Source organism: Symphalangus syndactylus, chromosome 6, assembly GCF_028878055.3.
Source record: "Symphalangus syndactylus isolate Jambi chromosome 6, NHGRI_mSymSyn1-v2.1_pri, whole genome shotgun sequence".
In the NCBI taxonomy this organism is placed as follows: domain Eukaryota; kingdom Metazoa; phylum Chordata; class Mammalia; order Primates; family Hylobatidae; genus Symphalangus; species Symphalangus syndactylus.
In genome coordinates this window covers 56,365,456-56,390,062 of record NC_072428.2, presented here as the reverse complement: position 1 = coordinate 56,390,062, position 24,607 = coordinate 56,365,456, and the positions used below count along the sequence as shown (strand labels likewise).

General features: G+C 50.5%; 1 protein-coding gene across 2 annotated transcripts in view; it reads right to left on the bottom strand.

The window, feature by feature from the left end:
- Nucleotides 1-6,303: 6,303 nt before the first annotated feature.
- DGAT2 (diacylglycerol O-acyltransferase 2) overlaps nucleotides 6,304-24,607 on the bottom strand; it is a 32,884-nt gene continuing 14,580 nt past the window's right edge. Inside the window, exons 2-8 of one of the 2 annotated variants that reach the window (XM_055282977.2) lie at nucleotides 23,352-23,480; nucleotides 17,812-17,919; nucleotides 17,372-17,442; nucleotides 11,607-11,811; nucleotides 10,811-10,985; nucleotides 9,716-9,918; nucleotides 6,304-7,489 (exon numbers count right to left, since the gene is read on the bottom strand). In XM_055282977.2, coding sequence (XP_055138952.1) covers nucleotides 7,335-7,489; nucleotides 9,716-9,918; nucleotides 10,811-10,985; nucleotides 11,607-11,811; nucleotides 17,372-17,442; nucleotides 17,812-17,919; nucleotides 23,352-23,480 — 1,046 coding nt within the window. In that variant the 3' untranslated portion in view covers nucleotides 6,304-7,334. The remainder of the gene's footprint in view (nucleotides 7,490-9,715; nucleotides 9,919-10,810; nucleotides 10,986-11,606; nucleotides 11,812-17,371; nucleotides 17,443-17,811; nucleotides 17,920-23,351; nucleotides 23,481-24,607) is intronic. The other variant, XM_055282978.2, reaches the window with a different exon arrangement.

The following is a 24,607-nucleotide window of genomic DNA, read 5'->3' as shown; positions in this document are numbered from 1 at the left end:
CTGAGGATTAGATCGTAGTAATGTTTTTATGTTAATTTCGTGGTCTTCATGGTTTCATTGTAGTTATATAGGGTAACATTCTTAGCCATGCATGGTAGCTCATGCCTGTAATTTCAGCACTTTGGGAGGCCAAGGCAGGAGGATTGCTTGAGCTCAGGAGTTCAAGACCCACTAGAAAGAGAGAGACGTCGGGCTGGGCGTGGTGGCTCACGCCTGTAATCCCAGCACTTTGGGAGGCCAAGGCGGGTGGATCACGAGGTCAGGAGATAGAGACCACAGTGAAACCCCGTCTCTACTAAAAATACAAAAAATTAGCCAGGCGCAGTGGCAGATGCCTGTAGTCCCAGCTACTCGGGAGCCTGAGGCAGGAGAATGGTATGAACACAGGAGGCAGAGCTTGCAGTGAGCCGAGACTGCACCACTGCACTCCAGCCTGGGCGGCGGAGTGAGACTCTGTCTCAAAAAAAAAAAAAAAAAAAGAGACATCGTCTCCATTAAAAATAAAAAACAATTGGCCAGGTGTGGTGGCACATGCCTGTAATCCCAGCTACTTGGGAGGCTGAGGTGGGAGGATCATTTGAGCCCAGGAGCTGGAGGCTGCAGTGAGCTATGATCATTCCGTTGCACTCTAGCCTGGGTGACAGCGCCAGACCCTCTCTCAAAAAAAGAAAAAAAATAACATTCCTGTTTGTTGAGAGTGATGAGTTATCATGTCCACAACTTACTCTCAAATAGTTTAGGAAAAAAATTATTTATATTGTACTTGAAAAGTTTTGTGAGATTGTTTCTAAAAAATTACTTAAAAATTGTGTAATGTTCATTGTAATCTATTTCACGTAAACAAAATGAAAATTATTTACTTTACTTTGATCCTAATATTTTGCTCATAAAGCTTAGATTCATTTGTTTAAGAACAGTAGGGGCCAGGTGCAGTGGCTCACGCCTGTAATCCCAACACTTTGGGAGGCCGAGGCAGGCGAATTGCCTGAGGTTGGGAGTTCGAGACCAGCCTGACCAACATGGAGAAACCCCATCTCTACTGAAAATACAAAATTAGCCAGGCGTAGTGGGGGGTGCCTGTAATCCCAGCTACTTGGGAGGCTGAGGCAGGAGAATCATTTGAACCTGGGAGGTGGAAGTTGTGCTGAGCCAAGATCACACCATTGCACTCCAGCCCGGGCAACAAGAGCAAAACTCTGTCTCAAAAAACAAACAAACAAACAAACAAACAAAAAACCAGTAGGGCAGACTTTATTCAGGAGGCGCTACCACAGTGGAGTTCTGTAGCCGGAGAGAGAGATCAGGCTCAACTCCCTAAAGTTTAGATTTAAAAAAATAACTTATTGAGTGCTTGGGTTGTGCCAGGCATTGCTACAAGCAGTTTTTGTGTATCGGCACGACAGTGCTATGAGATTAGAAAGCGAAGGCAGTCATGTTACTTGCCCAAGGTCACATGTTCTGAGTTTTGAGCTGGGATTCTAAAGCAGTGTAACTCTAGTGTTGTTAATCCTACATTTTACTGCCTCTAATGAAATAGTGTTACTACATATATTTTCGATAAATTTATATAGCGAAGTCATACTTTTTTGGAATATATTTTTATATCATATACATTGAATGAAAAAATATACTGTTCATGTTTAATTAGAAGAAAAATACTTTGACATATTAGTTTTCATCAAAAGTAAATATAAATCTCAAAAATCATTTGATACTTCAGAGAATAAACTTCTTAAGATGTATGTTAGTATTATTCAATGATACATAAAAAACATAAGAAATAAAATTATGTGTATGTATGATTAAAAAAAATTAGATGAAAATATATGAAACAAAACTCCCTAAACGGAAAGTGGTAAAAAGTATTTTGAAAAAGAGTTTGCAAGGAAGGGAAACAGGAATATGAAAAAGAAGTTTGAAATATATATATGAAGCATGCGTTTGCTGTAAAAATTGTGGTGGAAGCAGGGGGTGGGGGAAGTCCCCACTTTTCTCCTCCTCATGATCCCATTATAACTCTTTAAATGGGAAAATATTCCACCCTCTCCGAAGTACTAGGGAAAAGTGCCTTCCAAACTTATAGTCCACCTCATGGAAAGAAAAGTGAAATATTTGATTTGTGAGAAGACTAGAGGTCGTCATCCTCTGGTCCAACTTCTCTATCAGGTGGTGTAAATATATTAAAGTCACTGTATTAATTTAAGACACAAACTGGGTGGCTTAAAACAGAAATTTGTTCTCTCACAGCTCTGGAGTCCAGAAGTCCAAAATCAAGGGCTGTGCTCTCTTAGAAGGCTCGAGGAGAGAATCCTTCTATGCCCCTTCCAGATTCTAGTGGCTCCAGGTGTTCCTTGCCTTGTGCCTACACAACTCCCAATCTCTGCCTCCGTTTTTTGTTTTGTTTTGTTTTGTTTTGTTTTGTTTTTGAGACAGAGTATTGCTCTGTCACTCAGGCTGGAGTGCGGTGGCACAATCTCCACTCACTGCAACCTCCACCTCCCGGGTTCAAATGATTTTTTTTTTTTTTTGAGATGGACTTTCGCTCTTGTTGCCCAGGCTGGAGTGCAATGGCGTGATCTCGGCTCACTGCAACCTCCACCTCCTGGGTTCAAGCGACTCTCCTGCCTCAGCCTCCCGAGTAGCTGGGATTACAGGCATGCACCACCACCCCAGCTAATTTTGTATTTTTTAGTAGAGACGGGGTTTCTCCATGTTGGTCAGGCTAGTCTTGAACTCTCGACCTCAGGTGATCTGCCCGCCTCGGCCTCCCAAAGTGCTGGGATTACAGGCATAAGCCACTGTGCCCAGCCAGGTTCAAACAATTCTTGTGCCTCAGCCTCCCAAGTAGCTGGGACTACAGGTGTGCACCACCACACCTGGCTAATTTTTGTATTTTTAGTAGAGATGGGGTTTTGTCATGTTGGCTAGGCTGGTCTCACTACATTGCCCAGGCTGGTCTCGAACTCCTGGGATCGAGCAATTCTCCTGCCTCGGCCTCCCAAAGCATTGGGATTGTAGCGATGAGCCACTGTGCCTGGCCTGTTCTTCTAAGAACACCTATCATTTAATTTGGGTCCCATCTAGATATTCAGTATTACCTCATCTTGAAATCTTTAATTTTATCTGCAAAGGCCCTTTTTTCCAAATAAGACTACATTCACAGGTTCAAGGGATTAGGATGTGGACATATTGTGTGGGCCACTATTCAACCCACTACACCATTCTCATATGGCCTGCCCCTCTTTTCTCTCAAGCTACCCTGCCCAAATGATGGGGAAATTAAGATGTTAATCTTAATTTGTATTAATCTGGACTAAAGCGTCAACCAACCACTAAGAAAATAACTCAAAAACATACAGAAACAAGATGATGATTAAAATAGTATATTAGAAAACAGTTGTCTAACACACAAGGCAGGAATGGAAAGAGAGAGGAATAAAAAAATAAGACACACAGAAAACTAATAGCAAAATGACAGATGTAAGTCCCACCTTATAATTATATTAAATGTAAAGAGACTAAAACAATCATATGGCAAAGAGTAGAAATGTGGATATAAAAAATATCCAACACTATTATGTCTACAACACACTTTATATTCAAAGACACAAATAAGTTGAAAGGGAAAGGATAGAAAAGACATTCCATGCAAATAGGAACAAAAGAGAGTTGGGGTTGCTGTACCAATATAGGTTATACACAGTAAACTTTGAGACAGAAACTCTTACTACAAAGAGCAGCATTTTATAATGATAAAGGGTGGATTCATCAGGAAGACATAATATAAACATGTTATAAACATGCATGCAGCTAACGGCAGAGTCCCAAAACACATGAAGCAAGAACTGACAGAACTGGAGGGAGACATCAATCAATAACAACAGTTGGAGAATTCAATACCCTGCTCTGAATAATGGATAGAACAACTAAGCAGAAGACCAACAAAGAAAGAGGAGATTTGAACAACGTGATAAGCCAATTTGACCTAATAGATATCTTTATCTGTGAAACACCCTAGCTTTTAGGCTGGGTAGGAGCTGGAGAGATGTGAAAATGTGGAAAGCAAGCCTAAGCCGCTGTGTGGCCTATGCCTGAGAGCCATCTTCAGTGACCCCTTGTGGCTGTATCTGGGAACCACAGACAGAATCATGGAACCGACCATCTTCAGTCTCAAAGGGCTGCCCTCACCACTACACCCAAGGGCAGAAGGTCTTCGGGACAAAGGCGGTTCCAGTTCCTTCTCCCAAGGTAACAACTCCCATCCCAAGGCAATGTTCACAGAACCTACCAGAGTCCCCCCTGCCCCATGCACAGCTTAAGACCAGGGTGGTCTCAGCTCTGATCAGGCCACTGAGGGCATCCCTCTGGGATTTGGGACCTGGTTATTGTCCCTGTTCTCCTTAGGCAGATGGCGGAGTTCCCCAGTGCACAGAAGGTGCTCACTCTTCACAAAAAGCAGTGCTTGAGAATAACAGACTACCTTGGTGGAGTAGCCTTAGTTAGGGCCAGGGCTTGACTTGAAGCGAGAGACTGAGGTTGCAGTCCAGCCTTGGGTCAGCCTCAGGCTGGGGCTGGGGTCATGCTGAGACCCTCATCAGAAAAAAGGCCTCTCCCCGGGCGCGGTGGCTCACGCTTGTAATCCCAGCACTTTGGGAGGCCGAGGCGGGCGGATCACGAGGTCAGGAGATCGAGACCATAGTGAAACCCCGTCTCTACTAAAAATACAAAAAAAAAAATTAGCCGGGTGTGGTGGCGGGCGCCTGTAGTCCCAGCTACTCGGAGAGGCTGAGGCAGGAGAATGGCGTGAACCCGGGAGGCGGAGCTTGCAGTGAGCCGAGATCGCGCCACTGCACTCCAGCCTGGGTGACAGAGCAAGACTCCGTCTCAAAAAAAAAAAAAAAAAAAAAAAAAAAGAAAAAAGGCCTCTCCCCCATCCGAAAGGAAATGGCTGTCCTCTGACCTGAGTACTCTAGCCTGAGGCCTGCCTGGCGCTAGAAGCCAGCCTCTGTTGCCCCTCCCAGCACTCCTCTCACTGCTCTGCCTTCCTGCCCACATAGAAACTCTGGAGACACCAGCTCCCCACCCTTCCAAGCCAAGCCCCACTGCTGTCTCTGCCTCCTCCATTTTTCAAAGCAGCAATGTTTTTCCAATCAGGCCTCCCTATCCTTCCCCTGCTGCTCTGCCCTTCACTGCCTTCCTTTCCTGGCGACTCTCAGCTGCCCTTCAAGGCCCATCTCAGGCATTCTTTCCTCAGTGAGGCACCCCCGCGCAGGTTGGGGCTTCTGGCACAGTTCTGACCGCCCTGCATATCCTCAGCTGTTCCCAGTGTTTGTCTCTGCTCCCAAGTAGCTCTCTCACAGTTTCTGGCACAGAGGAGTTGGCCCGGAGGGGGATGAACAGCAAGGACAGGCAGGACAGTTCTGGCAGTAAGGAAGTTAGAACAAGGTCCTTTGGTCTCGGCTGGGAAGGGTTCCCAGGTGCTTAGTACTCACTGAACAGAAAGGAATTAGAAAAGAGGTGGCATCTTGTAATCACTGGGGTGACAGCAGCCTTTTTGGTAGAGCTGAGGCCAGGGGCAGGGAACACGGCTTGAGTGACCCATAAGGAGCCTTCCAGCTCAGCCACTCAAGGGCCCTCCAGCTGGACAGGAGCTCTTTACCACGTGGTAGGCACCATGTGAAGTGGCTCCCAATGACCCCTGCCCCCGGCATCCATTCCCTGGTGTAATCCCCTCCCCTCCAGTGGGAGCTGGACCGAGCAATGTTCATTTAATGAACAGAATATGGCAAAAGTGACAGGATATCACTTCCCAGGTTAGGTTATAAGGGCCTGGGACTTCCGTCTTGCTCGCACACTTCACTCCACTCACTGGCTCTTCTTGCTAAGTCAGCTGTTATGCCGTGAGCTACCCCATGGAAAGGCCCATGTGGCAAGGAACTGAGAGTGGCCTCTGTCAACAGCCAGTGAGGAAGTCAATCCTGCGAACAACTGCAGGAACGGCCTTGGGAGTGGATCCTTCCTCAGCCCGGCTCCAAGACAACTGCAGCCCTGTGAGAAACCCTGAGCGGAGGACCAAGCCAAGCCTCAAATCATGACTTGGAACTGGGAGACAACAGATGCTGTTGGAAGCCATTGAGCTCTGAAGTAGTTTGTTACACAGTGACAGGTAACTTACACACCACGGCAGGGTCATGTGGGCCAAAGGTGCAAGGGGCTAGAGGGCTCACAGGGCAGCCAGCTGGGGCCCCAGTCTTCCCCAGGTGTCAGCAGCAGATGCAGATGCAGCCCCAGCAATAACTCATAGAGGATTCTCACTTTCATTTATTTTCTAGGCATATACAAAAGTCTGACATGGTGCAATGATCTCATCAAGAGATAACAGAACACACAGGAGAGGGTTGGGTTTCCTCCTCGGCCCAACCCCCTCAGGAAGGCACAGAAAAGTGAGGCTTGGGTTCGGGGGCCACCTGCTTTGGAACTAATCTTCTGCTCAGAAGGCCAGGCCCCTTCTGAAGAGGGACCTTTTCCTCACATCCAGAATCTGGTATCTGGGGAAGGTAAACTGAGGCCACCAATAAGCATGTGCTCCAGGCCAAGGCTGAGTCTGTGCTGCATCCATGTCATCAGCCACCCAAGAAAAACCAGTTACTCCACCTAGCTCATGGTGGCAGCATCCTCCCTGCAATGGTGCATGTGGGGCAGTCCTTTCCCCTGCAGGGTGTCATTGTCACCCCTATCCTCATCCTGGAGGCCAGTCCAGGCTCCAATGTGAGTGACTAGGGGTGAGGTGGGGGTGGCAGAAGGGAGATCAAACTGGAGCATTCCAAATGCCTACTACTGCCCTCACACAACGGGGCAACTGTGCTCTCCAACTCCTCCCCTTGGCAGAGAAACTGGTCCTGCAGTTTCAGGACTAGACGAGTGTGGGGTAGTGGCAATAGAGGGGCTTGTATGAGAAGTGGCTTTCGCCTCTCATCCCTAGGGGCAAAAAGTGAATCACCTAACTGGTCCAAGTCACTAATGGCAATCCTTCTTCCCCAGTGAGCCAAGACTGAGTTTCCTCTGTCACTTCAGGAAGGGAAGAAGAGAGGTTAGCTGAGCCACCCAGATTAGGCCCAGATTTAGCCACCACCTAGAACAGGGCAAACTGGAAGTGAAAGAACTTGAAATACTGACTTTTTCCTTCTTAAAAAAGACCTAACATTGTAATGGTTTAGCAAAATTATTATAATTTCTTTTAAATAACCCACAGACACCCATGACACTTCCAAATTTACAGAGCAAAAAAGCGATTTGCAGCTGGTTCCTCCAGGGAGTTGGCCCCGAAGGCTGGCTCAGTTCACCTCCAGGACCTCAGTCTCCAGGAGGCCGAACTTGGTCTTGTGCTTGTCGAAGAGCTTCACCAGGGCCTCCATGTACATGGTGTGGTACAGGTCGATGTCTTGCTGGGTTGGGTGCTCCAGCTTGGGGATGGTGATGGGCTCTCCCACTGCAGGGACAAGGAAGAGGCTTCTGGTTAGTCAACACCCTTCCCCTGGGCATCCACCATGATGCTGAAGTCGGTGACGCTGGGCTGTGGGCCCACCATGTGGTAGGAACTGTGCCAAATGCTTTATGTGCTGCATCTCTGGTTGTCCCCTATTACAGATGAAAAGACTGAGGCCCAGGGGCATGTGAAGGGACCCACCCGAGGCCACACAGGTGCTAAGCTGTAGATGGGATCAAGACTGGCTGAACCCACTGCATTCTGCTAGGAGGGTCTATGAGAGTCAGGGAATCAAGTAAACATCTTTGCTTTTGCTCTGCTCTGGGCAAGCCATTCCTGCCTCTCTAAGCCTCAGTTTCCTCATCTGTCACATGGGGATTCTTCCTCATAGGGCTTTTCTAAGGATTCTGTGAGGAATGTGACATGCTTTAAAAAGTGTAGGCCAGGCGTGGTGGCTCACACCTGTAATCCCAGCACTGTGGGAGGCAAAGACCCGCAGATTGCTTGAGCTCATGAGTTCAAGACCAGCCTGAGTAACATGGTGAAAATCGTCTCTACCAAAAAAAAAATACAAAAAATTAGCTGGGTGTGGTGGTGCACGCCTATAGTCCCAGCTACTCAGGAGGCTGAGGTGGGAGGATCGCTTGAGACTGGGAGGCGGAGGTTACAGTGAGCCGAGATTGCGCCACTGCACTCCAGCCTGGATGACAGAATGAGACCCTGTCTTAAAAATAAAAAATAAAAAGATAAAAAGTGTGGTTAAGGGCAGGAGAGGAGAGAGAAGACCAGCATTTATGATCTGTGCATTACTTTATTTTCTTATCCTGCTGCATCTCCATACCCAATCCATTCCTATGTCCTGCCAATGCTATTTCTGAAATTTTCCCAAATCATGCACATCTCTTCCATCTCCACTTATACTCCCTTGGCCCAAGCCACTGGCTACCAAAACAGCCTCTGGGCTGGTCTCGTGGCTTCCACTTTTCTAACCCATCTTCCATCCAGCAGCTCCAAGGATCATTTTTAAATGCAAATCTGAACTTCTCCTCCCAAACACTGTCTGGTAGCTCTCCATTCTCAAAGTGAAGAGCAAATTCCTTCACATTACCCACAGGACCCAGCCCCTCCCCAGCCACACCTGTGCATGGAAATGTTCCTGCTGCCTCCCTGTTGCTTTATCTCTACCTAAAAGTACAAGGCAGGACACCTGGCCTAGGAACACAAAGGATCCCCTGTGTGAGCTTTGGCCCTTTACGTCCACTGCCAAGGGCCCATGTGCTCCTGTGGGATCCATTAACATGCACACACACACCTACAATAGGTAATTCTTTAGAATCCTCTAAACAGTCCCAAATACACCCAAAACAACACAGACGAGGGCCAAGTGCAACCAGTGTTTTCCACTCTTCTGACAGGTCTATGCTGCAGTCATATTAATGTTTTTCTTTCTGTTCTTCAAAAAAACTACACAATCTTGCTTCTGAACTTCACGTAGGCTATTGTTTCTGATAAAAAATCTCTCCCGGCCAGGCGCGGTGGCTCAAGCCTGTAATCCCAGCACTTTGGGAGGCCGAGGCGGGCGGATCACGAGGTCAGGAGATCGAGACCACGGTGAAACCCCGTCTCTACTAAAAATACAAAAAATTAGCCGGGCGCAGTGGCGGGCGCCTGTAGTCCCAGCTACTCAGGAGGCTGAGGCAGGAGAATGGCGTGAACCTGGGAGGCGGAGCTTGCAGTGAGCCGAGATCGCGCCACTGCACTCCAGCCTGGGCGACAGAGCGAGACTCTGTCTCAAAAAAAAAAAAAAAAAAAAATCTCTTCCTCCTCTATTTTGCTAGATAATTCCTACCAGTTAGCAGTGCAAGAGTTACCTCCTCCCTGGGGTCCGCTATGACTCCCTAGAGCACCTGCGCATCCTCATCACATTCCCCCACTAGTCTTTGCTGTAACAGTCTTCCCTGATAGACTAGTGGGTACTGCAAACCCAGAGACTGCAGGTTTTCTTTCCTCACCTATCACAGAGCTTGGTTCATCACATAGGCTCAATTCCCCAACTCCTACTGCTACCCCTCCTGACCAGTATCAGCACCCAAAACTTCAAAGTCCTCATGGCTAAGGGCATGGCCATCAGAGCCAGGTGGCCTGCACTGCAATCCCGTCTCTACTGCTGATTAGCTGTATGGCACCCTGTGTTCAGGACAGCCCTTGGTCTGCAGGCTAGGAGCTTACCAACAGTGGTAATGGGCTTGGAGTAGGGCACCAGCCCCCAGGTGTCGGAGGAGAAGAGGCCTCGACCATGGAAGATGCATGGGGCGAAACCAATGTATTTCTGGAACTTCTTCTGGACCCATCGGCCCCAGGAGCCCTCCTCAAAGATCACCTGCTTGTACACTTCATTCTCTCCAAAGGAGTAGATGGGAACCAGGTCGGCTCTGGAAGGGAGAGGCCAGGGTCTGTCATACCCTACTTACTGGCTTCAGTCTATGTCAGCCTAGAGGCCCTGGACACTGGCCAAGTGTCCCCCTCCCCCAACTGGGTGTACCAGAATCACCTGGGTGTCCCAAGTTCACATGACCCCTCTCTGCCAGGTTCTGATGGGCCTTCTGCCCCACTGCTAATGACTGGGGAGCATATCAGAGCTCTGGGTCCCCCAGGCAAAGGGAAGGCCGAGCGCCCTGCTCTGGAATGCCTGTTTTCCACCTCTTCCTGCAGGGCCTGCCTCTGCCAGGAAGTTCTCCCGGTCCCCCCACCAACCCAGGCCTCTCTTAGCCCTGGACTCACCATTGTTTCACAGTCTCAGCACATTGTGTTGTCACTGTCCGTCCCTCTACCCTCCCCCACCGTTGGTGCTCCCTGAAGGCAGGGACTGGGTCCAATATGAATGTGTCCCCAGGGGCTGGCCGAGGGCTGAGCCTGCAGGGCAGCCTCTTCTTCCAAAGCCTGAGGTAAGGTCCCCAGGGGACAGAGAAAACAGCTGCTGTCCCCCAGCCACATTCCACACCACCCTCCTTCCTGACCTCCTGGTCTCCCAGCAAAATGATATATTCTGGCCCCAGGTGGTCCAGTCCTGCATATAAGCCTGGACTCTCAGCCCATCTGCAAGGGCCCACAGGCTACAGGTTGCATCTGTGCCCACCCAGACACACATGGGCAAACTTGGCCCACACTGTGCAGTCTGGGCTCCAACATCCCCTCCCTAACAGAATGACTGACTCCCTTCCATGCCTTCCTGGGGTCTGGGTCCTGTCTTCAGGGTCCAAGGAGTCTGCTGTCCTGGGCTGAGGGGCACTGGAGGGGTGTGTGTGTGTGTAGGGAGGCACTCACCCATGACGCAGGGCCAGTTTCACAAAGCCCTTGCGGTTCCGCAGGGTGACTGCATTCTTGCCAGGCATGGAGCTCAGAGACTCAGCCGCACCCCCCACCACGATGATGATAGCATTGCCACTCCCATTCTTTGAAAGCAAATAGTCTATGGTGTCCCGGCTGACAGGGCAGATACCTGAAGGAAGGAAAGGACGCAACAGTCAGGATTGCCCATGGATCCACTCCCCATCCCCAGCACACAGTCAGGCATAAAACATAAAGAACCCTTGACTTGGGCCCCAGACCTAGCCCAGCCCCTTTGGAGTTGTCTGGTTCTGTGTAAGCTATTCATTTTTCTGAGCCTCAGTTTCCTCATCTGTAAAATGCAGCTAATGATACAAAGTTTTGGGAACTCATGCATTTGGCAAACATTCCCTGGGCCCTAATTCTGCCAAGTTGGTGCGAGGTGTTGGGGATCCCAATGCATCAGTCTGTGGGAGGTCTCAGGCAGGTGGACAATTACAGTGCCATGGACAACAATCAGGTTGTACAGAAGGCAACACAAGGGCTGGGGGTCTCCAGAAAAGGGGGTCAAAGAAGGCCTTCTAGGGAAGATGTTATCCAAGTTGAATTCTGAAGACCATATGGACAGCTCTCCTCCTCAGCCCTGACCCACCATGTCTGAAGCAGGTTGCATCTCCCAATGCAGGCCCAGCACCAAGGAATGGTGTGTTGGCTCCCTGTGTCACCCTGCCTGATGGAGAGGCTCAGGCCTTGACAACAGTGCCCAGCAGGAGCAGAGGGGGTAGATTCTCACCTCCAGACATCAGGTACTCCCTCAACACAGGCATTCGGAAGTTGCCTGCCAGTGTAGCCAGGTAAGGCCGTATGCCTGGGAACTTCTTGCTCACTTCTGTGGCCTCTGTGCTGAAGTTGCAGAAGGCACCCAGGCCCATGATACCATGGGGGTGGTATCCAAAGATATAGTTCCTGGTGGTCAGCAGGTTGTGTGTCTTCACCAGCTGCAAGGATGACCTTGGGTCAGAGGAAACTGGCTGGGAGAGGGATACCAGGGCATACCCAGAGGGTAGGGAGGGATTGGATATGTTATTTCCCCTGGGCCTCCATGGGCCTGAGGGCTGCAATGAATCTCCACACCTGACCTCAGACTCTCATCCCCAGGGCCACAGTGCTGGTGTTGGGCAGTCACCATTTGCACTGTGGGTCTCTGGGAAGGGGTGGGCAATGTTTGCCCTTGTTCCTCTCAGTCCCCAGCCATGCACATAGCAGCTCTTCTTCTTTGCACTCTGCCAGCCTCCTGCCTTCCCTCCCTCTGGGCCCATCCTCTTCGCCACAGCCAGAGTGATTATTCTAAAAGTCAAATCCAACCCTTGTCACTCTCAGACTGGAGAGGGTGTCTGGCTTCATGTGAGTAAAGTCCAAGTTCCTGAGTTTGACAACCGGGGCCTTGGCTGCAAGCTCTGCCCCCACTGTCAGTCTCTCGAAACTGTGAGCTCCTTGGAGGTAGGGTTTACTTGGCCCTGTGCTCTGTGGGCTCCTCCACAGCTCACAGAATGAGACGGGCAGCCCACCTCCTACTCCCCTGGCCTGGAAAAGGGACACTGCAGCTGGCCCAAATGGAAACTTTCCCACAGCTCAGTTCAGGTTCTAAGGCAGGAAGGACAAGACAGGACAAGTGACAGCCTTGTGCCAGCCAGCCTGCGGTAGAGGTTATTGTAAGGCTGCAGCAGCTGAGGACCTGACCTGTGGTATTAAGGACATTGGGATGTTCCAAATGATGATTGGCTTCCTCAGGACCCACCCCCTGCCCTGGGGCTGGTGCTTGAAGGGATGGGTGATGCAGTGTCCCTAAACCCTGAGCCATGAGAGGCAGAGCCTGTGACACCTACCCTGTGTTACAAGGAATGTGATGGGGGTGGAGGAGGCTGAGAGTGACAATGAGTAAGGGTATTCTGCTCATAAAAACATCACTTTTATTCTGATTAGAAAAATAATAGGGCCAGGCATGGTGGCTCATGCCTGTTATCCCAACACTTTGGGAGGCCAAGGTGGGAGGATTGCTTCAGCTCAGGAGTTTGAGACCAGCCTGGGCAACATGGTGAAACCCTTATCTCTACAAAAATACAGAAATTAACTGGGCATGGTGGCATGCACCTGTGGTCCCAGCTACTCAGGGAGGCTGAGGCGGAAAGATGGCTTAAGCCCAGGAGGCAGAGGCTGCAGTAAACCAAGATTGCGCCACTGCAGTCAAGCCTGAGTGACAGAGTGAGAAGAAAGGAAAGAAGGAAAGGAAGAAAGGAGAGAAGGGAGAGGAGAGGAGAGGGGAGGGGAGGGGAGGGGAGGGGAGGGGAGGGGAGAGGAGAGGAGAGGAGAGGAAGAGGAGAGGAGAGGAGAGGGGAGGGAAAAGAAAAGAAAGAAACTCCTAGAGAGTTTTAAAAATATAGGAAAGCAAAAAGAAAAAAAATCCATAATATTTCCATCCAGATAAAACAATCAGATGCATTGAGTCCTTTTTCTACTCAAAAATATACATACTCTTTTTCAAAACCCACAAAATTGAGGTTATATGGGTTGATATCATTTTTATATCATTTTCTACCAAACATACAGCTATCTGTCCTTATCAAAATCCCTCAGTTCCATGTCTTCTCGTGGCTGCATTTGTATTCTACAGCACAGCTCTCCTGCATGTAACAGCACCGACTCAAACCCTGATTGACGGACATTTTAAAAGCTTCCAAAATTTCCCTCTTAGAAGTAATGCTTCAATAAATACCTTATCTTTGTCCACATATCTGACTGCTTTTGTGAAACAAACTTCTAGAAATACAATTCCTGGAGAACAAGGAAGGAACACGTTGGTCTTTTTGGCTGCCCTGCCTCAAAAGAGGTGATACCAATGACACTCCCACCTGAGTGCTGCAAAGTGCCCCTTCCCTGCACTGGTGCCAGCTGGAAGCAGAGTCACTGGCCACCAGCAGAATGTCAAGAGCCCAGGTTTTCTGTGACTCTAGATTTGGGAGCCTTCTGGCAGAGTTGAAGGACTTGTGTGCAGCTCTGGGGGAAAGGGTGCTGGTGGCTGGCCTTGGAAAATTGAAATGCAAATCTTCAGGTGACAGAGGGGATGGAAAAGGGTGGCTGGCACCATTCCCAGCTCTGACGCTGCCAGTCTGTGCAAATGTGAGCAAGACTCCCTCACTCTCATCCCCACTGCTTGGGGGCACTGATGCTCTTTCTCCCGCTTTGCCCTTGGCAAACAGATTAAAGTTGCTCGAAAACCAAATCAACTCTCAGCTACTCCCCAAATAAATGGGAAACAGCAACAGTCTAATCCATGGCTAGTGGGGCTCCGGGCAGCGAGCAGATCTCAAAATCTTGTTTACATGAGCTCTGTAAGATTGCTGTTCCAATGTTTTGCCTAACAAGCAGGTCTGCCCACCAAGTTAGCTCTCAGTGAAGCTGGAATTAAAAAGCTCCTTGTGCTAGTTTCGATGAAAAAGGCAGGCAGGCATTGAGGGAATTGCTGGGGCAGCCAATACCGGGCGGGAAACTTGGAAACTTACTCCTGAGCTGATGGGCAGGCCTGGGATAGTTACCCTGGCAGGTGACCATCACACCATGCAGCATCTTTTTGTCCCCTTCCTATGGCTCCCCCTACCTTCCCACTGGGCCCTGATAACCAGGAACCCACAGCACTGCATGGGCTGGCAGAGCCCTGAAAGGTCTAAGCCATTCCTTGGATGACAGGGGGAAGCTGAGGCCTAGAGAAGGGAGCTATACTTCCCCTGTGGAGGTCACAGCAAATTATCCTGCACATCTGGAGCAGGCCAGTCGCTGCACTTTTCCCTGGGCTGCTGGATGAAGATGTGTCACCCAGTGGGCCCCAGGTGGCTCTTTAAATCATTTCCTCCCTCCCCAAGGCTCTGATGGGACAATTGGTTGAATGAGGTCCCTTGGGACACAGTGCAAATCAATGCCCTTGCTGCAGGACCCAGAAGAATGTAGGCATCTGACCAGCTCTGATGTGTTTTCATGTCACACTCCCCTCCCCCAGGGCTGGAGAGAATGTCCGTTCTGGAGGGAGGGGAAAGATACCGCCAATGAGGGCTCTGTGGACACGCCTGCTCGTGTCCTCTTGCTGCCTGTTTCCCGTGGCAAAGTCCCAGCCCAACACGATGCCGAGGCCAGGCCTGCTGGCTAATGTCAGTCTGGGACACATTCCTATCAAGTCACTCTTTATACCCTGCCTCCCAGGAGAGGAAAGGTGCTCAGATAGGCTTGTCCCACCACAGTAGTGCCTAGAGGAAAAAATTCAGACCCACAGAAGAGCAAAGGCTTGCTTAAGTTTACACAGCACGGCACAGTGATGGTGAAAGTAACACAGGAGTAAGACCATGGGCCCCAAAGCAGACAGCCCTGGTTCCTACACTAGTCCTGCTACTACTTAAGCTTTGTGACCTTGGGATAGTCCCTCCTCTCTGTGTCTCAGTAAGCCTATCAGTGAAATGAGGCAGATGGACAGGTGATTCTAAGCTTAGAGAGAGTCCTTCCTAGTCTCCTCTCTAAGGATTCTGCCTACACCTTGGGGAGAGGTGACGTGGGGCACTGTCTGCTCCTCTTCCAGGTGGCTGGTGGTCTCGGTGGCTGTTGCTAACACAAGAACCCCACCTGTGCCAACAGAAGGGATACACTCTGGGCCAGATGAGCTGTTCTGGCGACAAAGACCAGAGTCCCACCAGGAAGGGAGTAGGTGGGCGGCTGGGTACAGTGGCAGATCTTCGTTACATGATTACTGGCAAGAGGCCAGGAAAAGGGGGTGGGACAGGAGGGTCACACACACCCCTGTAGAGTGTCATACCTGATGTCAGATCATCAAGGCCAAGTGAAGGGGAGATTAAGGCCCGGAGGGACAGAAGCAGGCTCAGCCTAAGCCCCAGGTTGAGGCTTAACACCCCAGCCTGCCTCGGGCTCAGTTTGGCTTTTGTCCTAGTGCCCCAGGGAGCCCTCACAGGGCCAGGTTGTATGTGCCCTATGGCTCCAACTCCCAGCTGACTTCTTGGAACAGAGATGTGAGAAGGACACAGGGGTTTGTTTGGTTCTTTTGGAAGGGTGGAGATCGGATAGCAAAGGACACCTGCCTGTCCCAGGTCTGACCAACAATCCTCAGGTCATCCTGTTCTAAGTGGATGGGGCTACTGGCCTCCTGGAGGCTTCCAGAGGACCAGGCCACAGTGGCAACAGAGAACACTGAAGCCTGGCCCCTGAGGTGAGAGAGAAATCAGAGAGAACAGTCTATCATCACTCACACCCAATCAGAACTGATCACTTTTAATCATACAGACAGCTCCATTTTGCAGATGAGGCTCAGCAGGCTTGAGAAAGTCTGCCCATGGCCCCATGGCAGAAAGTGACAAAGTCTATCAGGATGCATTAGATACCCCAAGGGCAGGGCTGACTTGTGTCCCCATGCCCAGCAGAGCCCTGCACTGGACAGGGAGCAATGGTGGCAGGTTAATAAATGGAGTGACAGGGCAGGAACTTAAGCCGAGATCTCCAGCAGCAAAGCAGGAGAGGGAGACCCAGGAAGCTGGAATCAATCCAATGGGGAAATCCAGGGATTGAATCTCTCCCAGAGAAACAGGCAGTAGGAAATCAGTGGAAAAGAACCTGGGCCCCGAATTCAATAAGCCTGGATGGTGGTTGCAATGTTGCCATCATACTAGACTATGCAGCCTGGACAAGTCCTGCCCATCTCTGAGGCTCAGTTTCTTTACCTCCAAAATGAGAGGGTTGTGTCCTATGATGCAACTTTCTCCCAACAAAAACAGCTTCAAATTTTCTGCAGTCAGAGAGATGGGGTCAGGAAAAGGAGAAGGAACGCTGACCCTGAGGAGCAGGAAGGTCCCGGGAAGACTGGGCTTAGGCTAAGGATGAGCAGAAGGAGCTGACCCTGCCACCCCCAAAATACCGAATGCAGTGAAGGATTCAGGGTTACTCAGCCACTGCCCCCAGGCAGCACACCAGGATCTCAGTCACTGACTCACAACAGCAAATATACACCACCCTGCACCCTGCACAGAACACTTTCACATTCACGTGCTGCCTCCACTCTTCAGCACCCCTACCTTCTGCGGGGTACTCAGCAGCTAGGGTGTGCTGGGGCTGGGGTGTTGAGTGAGCTGGCCAGACAGGTCTTTCCCCTGTGGGGAAAACCTTCAGAATCCTGCCAGAGTTATCCTCAATTCACCAGCATCGCCCACATGCATCAGGGCCAGATGGCTGTGCCTCACCAGCCCAGCTTGCAGACCACGCAGGGGCCAGACAGAGCTGAGACTGAAAGCCAAACTGAGCCACGATTTCCCTGTCAGGGCCTCAGGGCTGGCCCAGAGAAGATGGATACTCAGAAAAGCAGTGAGATCCCCAGCACAGCCAGTGACACAGTAGGAAGGAGACCCAGAGACCAACTTGGTCTAAACTTGCTTCCCTGTGGGTGGGTTAAGGCCTGAGTTCAGATTTCCCATCCATTCCCACCCTCCCAAGGTAACACTCACAGCACTTTACCTGGATGGGGAAGTAGTCTCGAAAGTAGCGCCACACAGCCCAGTTTCGGACCCACTGTGACCTCCTGCCACCTTCCAGGGAATAAAATACAGAGTTGGTGGGGGTGGGGGTACATTTGGGCAAGGCAGACAGGACAAGGCCAGTGTGAAACCCAAGCAGGTGACCATCACCCCATGCAGCATCTTTGCCCCCTTCCCATCGGGCCCTTTTCCACATTCATTCCCTCACATTATGCAAACCCTCGACTGAGTGTGAACTCTTGTTAGGACCAGAACAGTGCCTTTTGAGGGGCTTTTAACCTCCCCCCAAAAGGACTAGTCCAGTGCTTTTCACGAAGTGGGTGTTAAAAGAGACAGCACTCAGGATGAGGCCCTTCAGCTTGTGCAGGGGGGAGAGCATCCCTAGAATGAGAGGTGGGGCAAGGGAGGTCTTGCACTTACCTTTCTTGGGTGTGTTCCAGTCAAACACCAGCCAAGTGAAGTAGAGCACAGCGATGAGCCAGCAATCGGTGCAGAATATGTACATGAGGATGGCACTGCAGGCCACTCCTGGGGGGCAGATGGCCACAGGTCATGTCCTACTGGGCTTCATCTCCCCTCTGGGCCATGGTGGATGGAGTGAATGTTTACTGTGGCACTAAGCTAGGCGCACCCAGGACTATGGGCATGGGGCCCACAAACCCTGAGAAATAGCTACAGGAATGCTCAGCCCAGGTAGCAGCAGATTCCTGGGACAAGAGGAGCCTCATCTCCCAGACTCTGATGGACTGTCCTGGCATCGAGGGGCCCATGGGCTCCATGTTATCTGGACAGGAGCACCAAAGGAGATAGGCTTCAGCTTCTTGTGAAGCTGTTCTTACTGTCCCCTACTTGTGTGCACCCCCATGCCAGCACCCAGCCCAGACACTGTGGATAAGGGGAGGGAATACCTACCCAGTTTCTCTGCATCTCAAGACTTGGGCTGAGCCACTGTCTCAAGTGTGAGGCAGGGTGACTTTGCCCCATTTTAGAGATAGGAACACTGAGGCTCAAGGGGGAGATAACTTGCCCAAGGTCACCAAGCAGGACAGTGGCAGAGCCAGGATTCAAACACAGGTCTGACTCTACAGTCCATTCTCTGTATTAGGCTTTAGAAATTCACCAAAGTCCCAGACCATCACTGGAGGGGCCGGAGAGGGGATGCTTGCCCAGGAGGAGGGCTGGCTCCCTTCCAACGTAACGGCAATCCAGGAAGTCCCAGGCCAAAGCGCAGAGCCCATCAGCCTCCCTGTCTTCAAAAACTTCAGCAGCCAGGCACAGTGGCTCACACCCATAATCCCAGCACTTTGGGAGGCTGAGGTGGTGGACTGCTTGAGCTCAGAAATCCAAGACCAGCCTGGGCAACATAGCGAGACTCCATCTCTACAAACAAATTTTAAAAATTAGCTGGGCAAGGTGGCATGTGCCTGTAGTCCCAGCTACTCAGGAGACTGAGATGGGAAGACTCCTTAAGCCAGGAGTTTGAAGCTGCAGTGAGCCATGATTGCGCCACTACACTGCAACCTGGGCAACAGAGGGAATCCCTGTCTCAAAAGTAAAAAAAAAAAAAAAAAAACCCTAACAGCACACTTGGAAGACTTGCCTGGGGGCTGGCTTCCATTGGTCACCATGTTCTGGGCCTGTAGGCCATAAGAGAGACTAACCTAGCCTAGCACAGAAAGGAAGGAGAGCTTGTGCCATGCCTGCTTTATCTCATGGCTCGCCACTAGCTGCCCTCAGCAGGGCTTCTTTCCATTTTTTACCCAACCTTTAAGGCCTATCTCAGACCTCAGCTCTTCAAGAAGTGTTCCCCAATATCATACTATCTACATATCATCTCTTGCCTGTGAATTTCCCACACTGGACAGGGAGGCATCTTCTTTGGTCCTTGGCATTCAACACAAGGGCAAGGGCAGCAGGTACTCATGTTTGGTGGGAGAAGCATGGCCTCCTTCTAGGACTTTTTCCACTGCCCAAGAAGGGAGGCCAACCCTTGCTGTGTGCCCATTTCCTGGTGGTCCCAGGTGCTGTGGGCTGCCTGGCTCTGGATGTCATGCTCTCTTCTCACCATGCTGAGCCTCCTCTGGTTTCCCATGGGAGAAGATAAGGCTGGATGTAGACTCTCCATTAGCCTACAGGGAGGGAAATGGTAGCCCCTTGTTGCCCCCCAATCTAGCCCTGTTCTAGACTCCTGAGCCAGCCTCTCCCCAGGGTAGCTAAAAACAGGGTACAACTCTCTTATTGGGAGGGGCAATGAATACAGAGTGACGAGATGTCCAATTTTTCAGGACCAGCTTAGGAGTGTGACATCGCAGAAGGGAAGACAAGTTTCTAGGGAAGCACGTGCAGCCTACAAGAGCCTGTTAAAAGCAAACTGTGAAAAGCTTACGGTAGCTTGGTGAATAGCTATGTCTAAAGGCTGCCTACAAAGTCATACTTACTGTTCAGCAGTCTGCCTGATTCTCTTTCTTAGGCCTGAAAAGGGATGACTCTAGCCCCCCAGACTCCACAGGCATCCAGGCTCCTCAAGTGGCATCCTCTAGGTGGATGCTCCAGGTGGGCCAGACAGGGACCATGAGGTTTAGGCTACGGTCTGAGCATCCTGGAAACCTAGCTTCCAGAAATCTCTAACTCTCTTGAGGGTAAAGGGACCAGAGGGGGCTGAGCTCCAGGCCCCACTGCTTAGAGGGCTGGTCTCTCTGGGAAGGGGGGTATCCCTACCCACTTGTCCTTACTCTGCTGCTGAGGCAGCCTGGATGGAGAAGAAGAGGCATGATGGGGTATCCAGAGACTGAATTCTAGCCTGGCCTTTCTCAGCTGTGGGCTCCCTTCCCTCCCCTATGTGTCCACAGCCCTCTCTGAAACCACTCACCATCCCTTTCATCATCTGCCTCCCTCACTGGACTCCTGCTAACAGACAGCCCTTCAGCCCCTGAGCTCCTTGGGAGCAGAAACCAGGTCAGATTAATCTCTCCAGCCCCAGAAACCAAACACACAGGAAGAGCAAAAGGATGAACTAAATCCACCAAATGACCTTCCTTTCTCAGAGCCTAATCCTTGTCCTCTGAACAACAGGCTCTGGTTCCATGCTCTTAGATCGTGGGGCTGCAGTAAAAACCACTGTTGCTGAGCTCATGAGAAGCTTAGAAGGCCCTGCTTGCCCCACACGTGGAAGGCTCAGGACTGCTTTCACACATCACCCCCTTCCTGCACATCATGGTGGCCTACAAAGACACTTGTGATACAAAATTCTGGAGCCATGAGGCCTGTGGTGCAGGGCAGCCTGTGGATGCTCAATGGCAGGGAAGGTAGCAGTGTGGCCTGGTGAAGAGCGTGGACTCTGGGACCAAACAGACCTGGAGCCTTGGCCCTGTCACTTGCTGGCCAAGCCCCATTCCTAAGCCTTAATTTCCTTACAGGGTATTGGGAAAATTAAATATGATGTTTGAAATTACTCAGCCTGACACACAATATCCATGGACTTGGATGGGGAAACAAATGACATCTAAATTTTCACTTATCTCGTATGGAAATTTGGCATTTCCTTCACTTACCAATGTAATAAATCACAGAATTATCAGCAGTACTTTATGACACAAATAAATAACAAAGGTATTTTCATATGACTGTAGCAGTTGCGATACCTTAAAAAAAAAATCATTTCTTCTCATCACTACTTAAGAACTATAGTAATTATTACACTTGCTGCTAGATCTTTTTATTTACTGTAATAAAAAGGCACCTGTTACTACATGTCTAATCAGCTTTTTTAATGTGTAGATATTTATATTTTATTATCAGTGGTTTCCTTTGAAATCCAATGCACCTTGTATTAAATACTCTAAAACACTGAGAAAGGGCATAGGCCTCATCAAAATGCCAGAGGGTTCCATGGCACAAAGTGGTGAAAAATCTCCGGTCCAGGGAGAGACCAACAGGGCCACCATGGTCTTTGCTTGGCAGGTGAGCTTCTGCCAGCAGGTTTGAGAGGCTGAGGGAAGGAGAGGCTGAGGGCAGTAATTAGCAGTAGCTCAGGAGATCTGCCTGTCCAACCAGGCCAGGCCCCCACCTATGCGAGGCGAGGTGAGGCCAGGCGAGGGTGTTGAGAAGATGCTGGGCCGGTTTCTGGGCTGTGGTTGGGTCTGATCAATTATTAACCTACAGCCTGGGGCCAGTCCCCATCACATGCTGCGTGCGCTGGTGTTCTACAAGCTGCTCAGCTCCCTAATAGCCAGGCCCAGACCCATTAAGACAGGGATAGTGGTAGCTTTTGGGTGCAACAGGGAACAAAGAGAGCTGGTGCAGCAGACTAGGCAGGGGGTTTGGGAGGCAGGAGTCCCTGGGTTCTTGTCATGGTCCCAGTACTTTCTTCTTACGTGACCCCAAGTAAGGCTCCATCCTCGCCAGGCCTCCACTTCCTTTTTTAATAAGAAGGGGTCACACTGTGCTCGCTAGTCTAGGATTCTAGTTAAGTGGCCGAATGCAAGCCATGTTAGGGGTCTGAATCCTGAGGGAGCCTGTTTAGTTTGCTCAGTTCTTCCAACCAGTGTTTGTCTTCTTGAGGCTACATGTCCCTGTAAGACTTTGGGGACAGCTATGGCCCTTCTCCCTAGAAAAATGTGCACATACTCATATATAATCTTGCATCTAATTTTAAGGGTTCATGGATCCCCCCACTCAAAGCCCGTTCTTGGGCCTAAAGGTGAAGACTGGCTGTTTCAGCCCCAGTTCACTAATTCTGGGCTTCCAGGAATGTGGGCTCCCTGGGGATTGCACTGAGTTTCTGCTCAAATCCCAACTCTGCCATTTAATGAGCTTCAAAGTAGCAGGTAGTTGATGAACCTTTGTGAATTTGCATTTTCTCACCTGTGAAGTTCTATCCCTTGGCCCTGCAAACATGGTCTCAGTCTCAGAGCGCCCCATGCACCTGCCTGAAGGACAGCTGCTCAGCACTGACATGGTAAGTCCTGATGATCCCCTACCAGCCTATACAGTCCCGAAGAGTGGGTCGCCCAGAGGGACTGGCTCACAGGCGCTGGAACACACTCTGTGATGCTCTGGAGCAGGTTCATCTGCCTTGATGTGCTGAGGAAGCTACCTGCTATGCTGAGAGCACAGGGGTCTGGGGAAAAACAAGAGGCTCTTCCCTCCCCTCAGACATTTGTGTTGTCCTGCCCCTGGCCTTGATGGCAACCTAAGGAGTGAGGGTATCTAGCCAGACCTGCAGAAAAAGCAACCAAAGCACCGATGTGGGCTGTGCTGAGAGATAGCAGGGATCAGGCCTCGGGAAGCACCTGGGGAATGTGCTCAGCTGAGGATGGGTGTGGGCTGGGAGTGGTGTCTGAGGGCACCTCCTGATGATTCCCATGTAATGGGGGCCCATCATGACCAGGCCCTGTGCCAGGTGCTCTTATTTCTTATCTTCAATCCTCAAAAATTCCATGTGAAGCAGGCACTTTCCTCACACTCAAAATGAGGAAACTAACACTCAGAGAGCTGAAAAAACCTGTGTAAGGTCACAGAGCTTATTTGCAGGAGATTCAGGACTTAAACCTGGCACCAAACCACCTTAAGGCAAAGTAACATACCTGCTGGAAAATGTCTGTTGGTGGGCAGGGTGGCACTGTGGGAAAGGCACAGGCTTTGGGGGTCCTGTAGACAGGGATTCAAATCTGTGTGACCTTGGGCAAGTTACCTATCTTCTCTAAGACTTGAGGTTTCCCATCTGTAAATGGGAACTATCACACCACCTCCCACTGAATCTCGCTGAATCTTCATGCCTGCTGAGGGGTAGAGCACTTGATCTGGGACCCAAAAGATAGATGTGGGAAGGTGCTGGGGGGGAGCATGTGTAAGAGTTACTCTTATTCCCTCACCCCTGAAGAGCAGGGCTCCTGCTCTAACCTCTTTTGGGGAAGTGGACCCTGCCTGCCCACCCGCCCTCCCTCTAAGGCCCAGCTTACCCAGTACAAGGAAGGACAGGACCCACTGGAGCACTGAGATGACCTGTAGCTGCTTTTCCACCTTGGACCTATTGAGCCAGGTGACGGAGAAGAGGTCCTGGAGGGCGGAGAGGATGCTGGATCCAGTGCCTACAGCAGAGGGAAGATGTCAGTCCACTGTCACCCTTCTCTCCAGTCATGGGGTCCCCAGTACAAACCTCACCTCCCACAGGTACCCTTCTAGATGTGGGAAGAGCATCAGCTATAGAATCAGACAGACCTGGGTTCAGATCCTAGCCCTCCACCCCATGGCTTTGTAACTCCGGGCTGTTTGCATGCTCCCCTTTGCCTTGGTTCCTATAGATACACAATGGGAATGGTATCGCACTCGGGGTCATTTTGGAGACCACAGGAAGTATCTAAAGTGGCTAGTCCAGGGGCTAGGCCTTGGGAAGTCTCTCATAATTGCCAGTTCTCTCCCATCCCCTCTACCCCAGTCAAACTCCTGTCCCTTATCTGGATCTAGTACAAATATTTAATTTTGCTATCTGTCTGTGAGGCCAAGGACAGAGGTTCAACATCCAATTTGCAATGTTTTTTTTTTTTCTCCAAGTGTACTTTGAGCATCCCCAGTCCCTGCTCTGCCTTCTGTATGTCCCAGACTAATACCCCTTCTCCAAGGAGCTGAACCCTCTTGCCCCTACCCCCAACACCACTGATTCTCCACACCACTACCACTTTCAGAGAGATGTACATGTTCAGCCTCATCTCAGTGCCCAAAGCGTGGGGCCCAGAAAGGAGTAAGGTGGGAGCCTTTGCTTTCCGAAAGGGTCCAGTGGCCAGTGAGCTTCAGGCAGCCTGAAGGACACTGAGGGCTGTAATTACGTTCGCTATCAATCAAGTGCCAAGCCTGGAAGTTAGGATGAGATGTGCCCACTTAATTGACTTGGTGCCCCTAGGATGACACCCTGGACTCCAGCAGCTGATGGGCAGTGGGGACAGGAAGCCTGGTGACTGCAGGAGACAGCACTGGGGAAGAGCATGGGTGAAGGTTCCTCACCCATACCCCATTCCTTCCAGCAACTGAAGAAGTGGGCCACCTCAAATCCCTCTTTGCTGAGCCCCCACTACATGCCCTTTGCTCAACACATCTTCACCAAGCACCTACTGTGTGCTCATCAAACATTCCCTCGTACCATCTGCTCTGTGAAAGGCCCAGAGCACAGATGAGTTAGTCACAATCTTGTCCTTGAGGGTCTCATGACCTTTCAACTGAG